The sequence below is a fragment of the Trachypithecus francoisi genome, unplaced genomic scaffold (genome assembly GCF_009764315.1).
Source record: "Trachypithecus francoisi isolate TF-2019V2 unplaced genomic scaffold, Tfra_2.0 Lachesis_group5, whole genome shotgun sequence".
In the NCBI taxonomy this organism is placed as follows: domain Eukaryota; kingdom Metazoa; phylum Chordata; class Mammalia; order Primates; family Cercopithecidae; genus Trachypithecus; species Trachypithecus francoisi.
The window spans coordinates 97,313,848-97,325,108 of NW_022681470.1; the positions used below are offsets into that span (position 1 = coordinate 97,313,848).

Consider the following 11,261-nt stretch of genomic DNA (forward strand, 5'->3'; position numbering starts at 1 on the left):
CACTACAGTGCTTTCCAAGAGACAAGGGAAGTTACAATCCAGCATTTATTGAGCATCAACTACACACAAACCAATATTTTGAAAGGCAGAAGACATGTTTTTAAAAAGGGTACACTGGCTTTAGAATAAGACTGAGCTGGATTTTTTCATTCCTCCCTGCAACTCACTACCATAGGCAACTTACTTAGCCTCTCTGATCTTCAGTTTTCTCATCAGAAAAGGGTCCAGAATAGGTATTCACAGGGTAACTATAATGATTACAGTACCCAGGACAGTACATACTACCAAAATTATACTCAATAAATGATAGCTACTACCACTGCCATTATGATGATGATGAAAAAAAAAAATTGAGGCACAGAGAATGTAAGTAATTTTCTTAAGTTTTATACAGCTAGTAAGGGGCAGAACCAGAATGGAAGGTAGGTAGATTCCTAATGTGCTCTGCCTCCCTAACCCCCAGAGAACCCAGAAGTCCTTGCTGGAATTAGTACACACTCTTGTCTCTTGTCTCATAGGGCACAAACATGCTTGTTCCATTGCTTGGAAGAGTCAGCTCAGCCCATCCCCAGGCCAAGGCTTTTTCCCTGTTTTCCCTTCATGCCTCAAGCACCTCTAACCTTTCCTCACCTTCACTTCTTCATCCAGCTTTCGCTGTAGCTCCTCCACTTTTCGGGTAAGCTCGCCCTGCCCTGCCACAGCCTTAGTAGAACCAGAAGAAATCATCTGCCAGAGATATGGAGCGTTGGGGGGAAAGGGAGTGAGTCCAAGTCTGGATCCCCTGAGGCCCTCAAAGCCCTAACCTTGACCCTTGGTCCCATCCAGAGAAGGCCACTCACCACTAGAGGCTGCATCTTCTCCAGCACCAAACTAACCTTTCTCCTCACAGAGGTTTCACTTTCTGAGCTTCTAGAGGATAAAAGGATAGAAGCAAAGGTTAGGGGAGGAAAGAGGTAGCAGAGATCAGGAAAGGGTAAAATCAGGGAAGATGGGGAACAAAGCTAGAAGAAAAAGAAGGAGGGGTATGCCTCTGTTGTTGGGGAGGGGCCCCCACTCACCCCTCCCTCAGGATGCCATAGATGGTGGCCTTCATATGGTCCACACTGCCTGGTGGGGCTGCCTCCTGCTGGTCTCGAAGGAGGTCTGGAGTTGACTTGAACTGTTAAAAAAAAAAAGAAAGAAAGAAATAGGAAGATTAGGCCAGAAGCAAGCGTGGGGTTCAGATGGAGGAGAAGTGGCAGTCTCAGGTCAAGCCCCTTCAAGCGTGATGAACAACCCTGAAGTATGGCAAGGAAGACACGGTGCGGAGGCCTGAGCAACAGGCCAGGGAGAGGCCAACACAGGATGCACCTCTGCACTACTGCTGTAAACCAGATTTTCCTCAACAAACATCTCAACCAGCTGCAAACTGTGCCACAAGTGATTTGTCACTAATGGTAGTTAACACGCTAGAGTTTATAAATAATTTACTCTTAAAATGGACTTAAGTTTCTCTCAAAGTAAAGTCGCTCCCTCACTTACTTACATTCCTGAGTAGGAGAGAAAGTTGTGGAATTTTGGCAAGAGCACCAAGGAAACTGCTCTTATCCTCCAAGCCTGCCTTACGTATTCTGCAGACCTAGCAAATGCTGGTGACTGAGGCATAGTTAATGGTTGTGGCAATGACAACTAGGTACAAACTTGTGAATAGTGATTTTAGAGCTTGCTCCATTTTCTTTAGAATTTTACCCATGGAAATATCCTGTGCATGCGAATATCACCTATTTTGTGGACAGATACGGTGGAGAACAAAAGGCAGAGAGTTTCAGCCTAGGCTATTGGAATTAGCAAGGAGGCTCATGGCTGGTGGGTAAAAGCTGATGAGAAGGGAGAAGGGGCTGACATTTGGAAGCCAGGGAGGGGCTGGGTCTGACCTGCAGCATGGTGGGGTCCTGTGCTCTCCCCCGTGGCTCCTCAAAACTCTGAAGGACCCAGTCCTGAGTCTGACGGGAATGGCTAAAGCCACTGGGAGGACTTGGGCTCTGGCTCTGGGATGGCTGCTTCGAACTGCCCACATGGTTGTCATATTTTGTGCTAGGGGTCCAGTGGTTGGTGGACTGGCGCTCCCGTTCCTCAAGGGTGTCCCGTGGGAGGCGGCTGTCCAGGCTCTTGCTCCGTTTGCGCTGTTCAGGGGGTAACATTCGTGTTCGGCGGCCAGTCCGGCCCCGGGACTGGACTCCAAGTTGACTGTCAAACTTGTTGATGAGTGAGTCCACTGAAGACAGGGGAGCAGTGTCAATGGTGCTACCCGGGGAAGCCACTTTCGGGGCTAGCTCCAACATGCTGGTGCTTCTGTTACTAGGATCCATTGGGCCAGCGCCTGCCAGTGAGGCCTGGGACTGGGAACGGAGTAGCTTTCCATTCCAGTAGGCCCCAGGCTCCTCATCAGATGTGCTGCTCTGAGAGGGGGCAGGAAATCCCTTGACTTGAGAGTAGGGGTTCTCAGGGAGTTCAAAATCTGAGCTCAGAGTTCCTGAGGCTCCTTGGTCATTGGTCCCCTTGATTTGGACCCCAAAGGAGTCACCACCTTTCTCCCCACTGTTGAGCACCACAAATGGCTGCCCAGCGATGCCCTGCACACGCACAGCAACCCCATAGGTACTGGCTCTTGCATCCTTAGCTGGGCGTCGTCCACCACGACGTAGAGTGCCCATCTCTGCACCACTCACTGGCTCTGTGATGAAGCGAATCTGGACTCCATGGTCTACAGGGCCACGGGGTTCAGCCATGTTGGGTGCCTGCTCCATAAATAGGAGGAGTCCTAGAAGATGAAGAAATGAGTTTAGGCTGAGAGACTTAACTAGAAACTATGAAACTTCTACCTGGGGCCTGACTTCCTTGTCAGTTCCTATAGATAAACCACTGATTCTCAGACTAACAGAACGCCCCTGAAGAGCCTTTTAACATACAGGTTGCTAGACCTAACCTCCAGAGCTGCTAATTCAGTAGGTCTGGGTTAGGACTTGAGAATTTGCATTTCTAACAAAGTTCCCCAGGTGACACTGATGCTACTGGTCCAGATACCACACTTTGAGACTCACTAACCTAAAATAATCCATTTCCTCTGATACAGCCCTGGGGAGCCAGGCTTTGTTAAAAGTTTAAAGATTTTGCTTGATGGCCAGGAGCAGTGGCTCATGCCTATAATCCCGCCACTTTGGAAGGCCAAGGCAGGTGGACTGCTTGAGCTCAGGAGTTCAAGATCAGTCCAGGCAACATGGTGAAACCCCGTCTCTACAAAAAATACAAAAATAAGCTGAGCCTGGTGGCATACACCTATAATCCCAGCTACTTGGGAGGCTGAGGTGGGAGGATCACTTGAGCTTGGGAGAGGCTGCAGTGAGCAGTGATTATGCCACTGTTCTCCAGCCTGGACAGAGTGAGACCCTGTCTCAAAAAAAAAAAAAAAAAAGATTGCTTATCTTCATACATACACATAACACCACCATGTGGCCGGGAGCAGTGGCTCACGCCTGTAATCCCAGCACTTTAGGAGGCTGAGGCAGGTGGATCACCTGAGGTCAGGAGTTCAAGACCAGCCTGACCAACATGGTGAAACCCTGTCTCTACTAATAATACAAAAACTTAGCCAGGCATAGTGGCGCATGCCTGTAATCCCAGCTACTCGGGAGGCTGAAGCAGAAGAATCTCTTGGGCCGGGCGCGGTGGCTCAAGTCTGTAATCCCAGCACTCTGGGAGGCCGAGACAGGCAGATCACGAGGTCAGGAGATCGAGACCATCCTGGCTAACCCGGTGAAACCCCGTCTCTACTAAAAAATACAAAAAAACTAGCCGGGCAAGGTGGCGGGCACCTGTAGTTCCAGCTACTCGGGAGGCTGAGGCAGGAGAATGGCCTAAACCCAGGAGGCGGAGCTTGCAGTGGGCTGAGATCCAGCTACTGCACTCCAGCCTGGGCAACAGAGCGAGACTCCGTCTCAAAAACAAACAAACAAAAAAAAAAGAATCACTTGAACCCAGGAGGTGGAGGTTGCAGTGAGCCAAGATTGTGCCACTGCACTCCAGCTTAGGTGACAAAAGCAAAACTCTATCTCCAAAAAAAAAAAAAAAAAAAAAACACCGTGTGCCTTCCTCCCTGCCTCCCCCCAAGGGAAGGCAGAACCCACACCCTGCTCAACAGATACCTCCATCTCACTGGAGAAAAAGGGACCTTCTGTCCCAGAGCTCGTTTAAAATATAGAAAACCTCAAAGTATATCATCCCACTTCTGGAAAGAAACTTAGAAACACTGATAACAGTGATGCCTTTGAGGTAGAGGAACTGAGGACTAGGAACAGGGATGGGACAGTTTCTGTTCTCGGGAAGAGCAGAAAGGAGTGGACATTCTACTGTGTATCTCTTTGTCCCTTTTGAATTTGGAACCATGTAGATGTATTATCTATTCAAGAAAAGGTTGTTTTTTTTTTGAGACGGAGTTTTGCTCTTGTTGCCCAGGCTGAAGTGTAATAGCATGATCTTGGCTCACCGCAACCTCCACCTCCCGGGTTCAAGCGATTCTCCTGCCTCAGTCTCCCAAGTAGCTGGGATTACAGGCACACACCATCATGCCCGGCTAATTTTTGTATTTTTAGTACAGATGGGGTTTCACCATGTTGGCCAGGCTGGTCTCAAACTCCTGACCTCAGGTGATCTGCCCACCTCAGCCTCCCAAAGTGCTGGGATTACAGGCATGAGCCACTGCACCCGGCCAAAAAGATTTAAATGTGGTTTAAAAACTGTGCCACTCGCCGAGCGCGGTGGCTCAAGCCTGTAATCCCAGCACTTCGGGAGGCCGAGACGGGCAGATCACGAGGTCAGGAGATCGAGACCATCCTGGCTAACACGGTGAGACCCCGTCTCTACTAAAAATACAAAAACTAGCCGGGCGAGGTGGCGGGCGCCTGTAGTCCCAGCTACTCGGGAGGCTGAGGCAGGAGAATGGCGTAAACCCGGGAGGCGGAGCTTGCAGTGAGCTGAGATCTGGGCACTGCACTCCAGCCTGGGCGACAGAGCGAGACTCCGCCTCAAAAAAAAAAAAAAAACTGTGCCACTCAGCCAGGCATGGTGGCTCACGCCTGTAATCCCAGAACTTTTGGAGCCCAAGGTGGGTGGATCACCTGAGGTCAGGAGTTTGAGACCAGCCTGACCAACATGGTGAAATCCTGTCTCTACTAAAAATACAAAATCAGCCGGGCGTGGTGGCAGGTGCCTGTAATCCCAGCTGCTCGGGAGGCTGAGGCAGGAGAATCACTTGAACCCGGGAGACGGAGTTTACAGTGACCCAAGATCACGCCATTGCACTCCAGCCTGCGTGACAAGAGTGAAACTCTGTCTCAAAAAGGAAAGTGCCATTTCAAGGGGCCACAAGTCAGGTAAACTTGTCTCAGCTGAGGGCCAGAGCCAACACCATCCATAGGCCAGCTTCCCAGGCCCACATTGCTAAAGCTCAGAGTCAGCAAATGGAATGTATTCCAGGTATGCTCTGGCTCCAGGAACTTGGGGGAGAGATTGTCTTCCAAGCAAATAAAAAAATTCAGCTTCCCCACCCCTTCTGCTAGTCTCCACCAGAGCCTAGCACCAAACTGGAGGAGGAGCCTCTAACGTGCCAGACAGAAACACAAACATACCCAACTCAACCTCCCCATGGAGTTCTGGGCCAAGGAAACTTGGCAAGGCCCCTTTCAGGGACTCTAAAGTGCTAGCCAGCCAGGAAATGAGGGTGAGATGAGAAGGGAGGGGAAGGGATGGGAGAGGCAGAGCTACAGGTGACAAAGGGCTTGGTAGGGAAGGTCTCCTATCTGAAGAAGGGCATTCTTAGAATTCCCAGCAATTCTCAAGAGAAAGGAACAGGGAGAGAAGAGCCCTTTATTAGGAATGATTCTTCATCTTTTTGGCCCTGGGACTCCATGAGAAAATGATGAAAACAACGCACCCTCCCCGAGGAGACAGCACACACAAACTTTTACCACCCCATCTTAAAAGGCTTGTGAAGGCAGACAAGTAAAGTAGTTCTCCAAACCACTCATCCAGTAGAAAATGCACTGGACTAGAGTCAGGATCTGGTTTGGAATCCTGTCTCTGCTCTTCACCTGGTGTATGCAACTTCAGGCAAATCACAACTTTTCTGGTATGGTGGTTCACACCTGTAATCCCAGCATTTTGGGAGGCCAAGGTGGGTGGATCACTTGAACTCGGGAGTTTGAGACCAGCCTGAGCAACATGGCAAAACCCCATCTCTACAAAAAATACAAAAAAAACTAGCTGAGTATGGTGGTACACACCTGTAGTCCCAGCTACTTGGGAGGCTGAGGCAGGTGGATCACCTGAGCCCAGGAGTTTGAAGCTGCAGTGAGCTGTAATCCTACCACTGCACTCCAGCTTGGGTGACAGAGTGACACTCTGTCTCAAAAACAACATCGACAACAAAAAACCCACAACTTTTCTGTGCCTCAGTTTCCTCATCTGTAAAATGGGTATAATGATAATGCCCCACAAGGTTATTATCTGTAAGAATGATATTTATGCAGCCATATGCATAAATAAATAATTATATGGGCATATACAGCGATAAAAAATTAGCAAATTACACACTTAAGATCTTTGTACTTTATTTAGGCCAGGCGCAGTGGCTCGCATCTGTAATCCCAACACTTTGGGAGGCCAAGGCAGGCAGATCGCCTGAGGTCAGGAGTTCAACAACAGCCTGGCCAACAAGGTGAAACCCCATGTCTACTAAAAATACAAAAACTAGCCTGGCATGGTGGCGTACACCTGGAATCCCTGCTACTGGGGAGGCCAAGGCAGGAGAATTGCTTAAACCTGAGAGGCAGAGGCTGCAGTGAGCCAAGATCTACCAGCCTGGGTGACACAGCAAGACTCCATCTCAAACAAAAAAAAAAAAAAAAAGATTTTTGTACTTTATTGAACTTGGGTTCTAATTTAATAAAAAGGAGAGAAAAGACAAGATATTAAACATGAAAACATTTAGCATTGTGACCATCACAAAGCTGACAACCAATATCATCCTTCACACATGCTACTTCGATCAACAGGCACTTTTGGCTTCACCTGGTTCATAGAAAGATGTCACTTCTTCAGAGAAGCCTTCCCTGACCACGACTCCCACAAACAAGGTCAGTTCTCACAAATCAGCCTCCCACAAACCAGATCAGATCCACGTTATATGCTCTATAGTTGTCCTTCAGCAGGTTTATTCCAGTTTATATTTATACATTTATTGGAGTAATTATTTCTTGTCTGTCTCCTCCCCTACTAGATAATAAGCTCCTGGAGGGCAAAGACCATGGCTATCAGCTAACCACTGTATCCCCAGGTGTTTGGGCATGTGGTAGATGTCAACAAATATTTGTTAAAGGCTGTATCCTGAACTAAAGCCCACTTGCACAGCAGTGGGGAGATTTGCCCAAGACAAATCTACTTGCCTCAGTAACAGGACCTCTTAGCAACAGGACCTCCTCCTGGTTCAGCCTTGCTGCCCTATGTAGTCATGATCTTAGAACCAGATGTGCCTAGATTGCCGGCTTTCAGGAAGCCACATGATTTATTCTTTTTTTTTTTTTTTTTGAGACGGAGTCTCACTCTGTCGCCCAGGCTGGAGTGCAGTGGCCGGATCTCAGCTCACTGCAAGCTCCGCCTCCCGGGTTTACGCCATTCTCCTGCCTCAGCCTCCTGAGTAGCTGGGACTACAGGTGCCCGCCACCGCGCCCGGCTAGTTTTTTTTTGTATTTTTTAGTAGAGACGGGGTTTCACCATGTAAGCCAGGATGGTCTCGATCTCCTGACCTCGTGTTCCGCCCGTCTCGGCCTCCCAAAGTGCTGGGATTATAGGCGTGAGCCACCGCGCCCAGCCCACATGATTTATTCATGATGTTGTCTACCCTGTCAGTACATCTACTGATCTTCCAGATCCAGGTCAATGAGTTCCCAGCCTAGGCCAAGCAGAGGGCATAGCCCCTTGGACAACAGCACTAAATTATTCAGAGGCAGTGCTGAGCACTCCCCCAGGTCCCAGATTAGGTTAACTCCCTAACCTCAATCACCTTCAGTCCAAGGACATGTGGATCAGGGGCCAGGAAGGTTGAAGGGATCTTTGGGGTGGGTCAGAAAGCAGGGCTCTAAATGATTCAACATGGAAAATCCGAAACCTACCCGCCTTCTGTTACAGAGGACAGTGGGGCGGGACCAAGGCAGCAGGGCAGCTCTGAGGCCTTGCGTAAGCCCCAGAGGCAGGCAGGTAAACAGTGATCAAGGGCCAGGCAACATGGAATCCAGGGCCTGTGCCTTCACCAATGCCTGACCCTGCTTTTCTCTCCCTTGTCACATGCCCAGGGCTCTCCTCACCAACTGTACTCCAGGAAGAGACCAGACCACAATTTAATTCAGCTGCATCTGTCTGCCTCTGCCTTTCCTGCCTGCAAGCAGTGGGAGAACACTCTACACCTGTACCAGACAGCCACTTCTCCCTGAGTTACTCATTAGCCTGCCCTGCCCCAATTCCATCACCTCTGGCCCAGCCATATGCATCTGGTTTCCAACTAGGAGTGACAGGGTCTCTGGACTTCTGGCAGGAAGTGGGGGTGGGGTGGTTTCGGGTGTGTGGAGGAAGGACTGATTCACACAGGGCCAGGCAATATGTTAGATGCTAAATAATCGGCAGATTTAGAAAATGGGAGAACTTGAGGTATAGAGATTAGAACCCCCTCAGAGGTAACAAGGAAAGCAAATGGTCGAAATAGAAAAGGACAGCTCAGTGACCTTGATGATTCAGCACCCTTTTTCTCATAGTTAAGAGATAAGAAGGTTCCCCGTGGATCCAAAAAGAATCCCCCAAGTGGACTCCTGCCTAGGTCCACTGAAAAAGCAGAAACCTGAGAGCCAGGCTAGAGCTGCTTGGCCAGTAGGGAAAAAAACACAATGAGGAACTGGGCCCCTGCAAACTGGCTGGACTGGTTTGAGAGGCAAGGGGAAGGAGGGGGCCAGGGAGAATACACTGGCAGCTTGTAAAGCAGACCAGAGAAATTCCACACCACGGAGGAGGAAGAGGGGCAAGACCACAGGCAGGGGCTCTCTGGCCTTCATGGCAAAGCCAAAGCTCTAAAGGAGAGGACAGAGGGCAGGGAAGGAACAGGCAGGAGGAGCAGATGAACAAGAACCTGGTGACAGGCCAGTATGTGACAGGGAGACTTTGTCTCCCCCCACCCCTCCCTTTCAGGTTCCCAAAGTTGCATTCCTGATCCCACACTTGCCTTGGCCACCTCCCTGGCCCTCAGTTCGCCCCTCCCTGGCACAGAGAGAAAAGCCCTACACCCTCCTCACCTCCCACAAGGGGAATGGCATGCAGGACAGCCTGGGAAACACAGGAAGGGTTCTAGGAAGCCAGAATCCTCTTAAAGTCCGGCAAATCTCTGGATTAGCAGTCCCCCAGAGCCAGCCCCCAGACTCCCAAACATCCAGGATGAAAGAAAAGACGCATAGGCATGTGTAGGCAGCCCATCTACAAACATAGCGGTTGCTAATTATTTCCCAATTACAACAACCTTCCTCAGGCAGGGCTTCAAAGGGGCCAAGCTAAGGTTGACTCTAGTTCCCTTACCTGCCTAAGGCAAAGAAATTTGCCTCCAGTCTTGTCTGGGCCCCAAGGTGCACCTTTCATCTGTCCTGGGGATTTGGAGTTGTAAATTCCCTAGTCTCCTGGTCTCCTGATGAGTCCTGCCTATTTCCTGCACCAATAGTGCCTGCTGCCATTCTGACAGCCACCAAGGTTTAGGAGTCAGGGATGCCTGGGGGGCGTTCAGGGAGTAATGGGGATTCCTCCAGCCATCAAGGAAATTGGTTGGGCTCCCAAACCTCATCCAATGGTCCCCATCTAGAACCACAGAAAAAATACATGTGTACTTGGAGAAAGGGTTTGACATCCGCCCCCAGAAAGGGGCCTCCTGAGAAATAAGTATTAATATTTATCAATATTTTGCAGGCCCAGGCAGGGCTCTATGCTTCCTCATATCCCCCTCTTCGGGAGTACTCTCTCTCTCTCTCTCATGAAGAAGAAGGAACGATTCTCCCTGGCACGAAAGCAAAGGACAGAAAGTGAAAGCCTAATGGTTGTACACCTGGCGAAGAGCCGAGAGTGCCCTCTCATCTGCCCCTCAGTGTCTCTGATTCGCAACTGCCTTAGGCCGGAGGTGAAGGGCTGGGGAAAAGATCCCACACCTCAGAGTCATCTCAAAGCCATCAGGGAGGTGACAGGGGCCAGCTGAGACCGGAGGACGCGGGAAAGAACCTCAGGCAAGCAGCACCTGCAGATGCCCTCCCCTGGCGAGTCTGCACCTCAGGCAGCAGCAGTTCCCGACTCAGCTGGGACTAACTCCTTCCCCCTGCCACCGCCGTCTCCAAGAGAAATTCTGCCCCTAGGGCTGGCGTCTGACCTCCAGAGAGATCTGGCGCTGAAACGCTTTCATGCCCTGGGAACAGCATTCGCCCCAGGTGCCCCTTGCCTGGCACCTTCCCAGCCATCTGCATCTGGCACCTCAGGGTAGGGGTCGGCTCTTAATCAGTACCCCACCCCGCCCCAACCTCCCCTCCTCCCGTCTCCCACTCGGCACCTGTGCCCTAGAGAGGGGCATCTCACTCCGCCTAGATGCCCGCCCCTCAAAGGTACCCCTGAGGGCTCGCTTTCCTCTCGGGTGCCCTGGCCCCCACTCCGGGTCCACTTACCCTGACCCGGCTCGGCGCTCCCAGGCGTGCGTGCGATCCGGCTCCGGCTCAGGCTCGGGCTCCGGCTAGGTCAGAGCAGCACGCGCAGCTCCGGCCCTCCCCCTCGTCTTCGGCGCTCCCTCCTTTCTCCACCTCCCACCAACCTGTTACTCCGCTGCAGAGCTCCACCCCCGCGGGCCGTCAGTGCCCGCCCCGCCTTTCCCAGCTCCGGTTGGTCCGCTTCCCGTAGGGGGCGGGGCCTCCGCCGCGGGGACCGGGACCCGGGGTCTCCAGCCGCGAGGGGCGGGCCGGGTCACGTGGACCGGCGGGCTGCGGAGCGCCGGGGCGGGGCGGCGAGGGGCGCGGAGGCCATTTTGGGGGCGTCGCGGATGGCTGTGAGTGACCGCCGGCCAAGACCCCGGGAGCCGTCGGCCAGAGCATCTTCTGGGCTCTGCTAGAAAACAGCCTCCTGCCTCCGGTTTACTCCAAGGGAATCGCCGGCCAGGGCCCTTT

General features: G+C 51.4%; 1 protein-coding gene across 1 annotated transcript in view; it reads right to left on the reverse strand.

Moving 5' to 3' along the window:
* Nucleotides 1–10,925, reverse strand: part of CGN (cingulin) — a 28,798-nt gene extending 17,873 nt beyond the window's left edge. The window contains exons 1-5 of the mRNA XM_033195801.1: nt 10,770–10,925; nt 1,914–2,800; nt 1,059–1,159; nt 840–909; nt 631–726 (exon numbers count right to left, since the gene is read on the reverse strand). Coding sequence (XP_033051692.1) covers nt 631–726; nt 840–909; nt 1,059–1,159; nt 1,914–2,786 — 1,140 coding nt within the window. The 5' untranslated portion in view covers nt 2,787–2,800; nt 10,770–10,925. The remainder of the gene's footprint in view (nt 1–630; nt 727–839; nt 910–1,058; nt 1,160–1,913; nt 2,801–10,769) is intronic.
* Nucleotides 10,926–11,261: the final 336 nt, after the last annotated feature.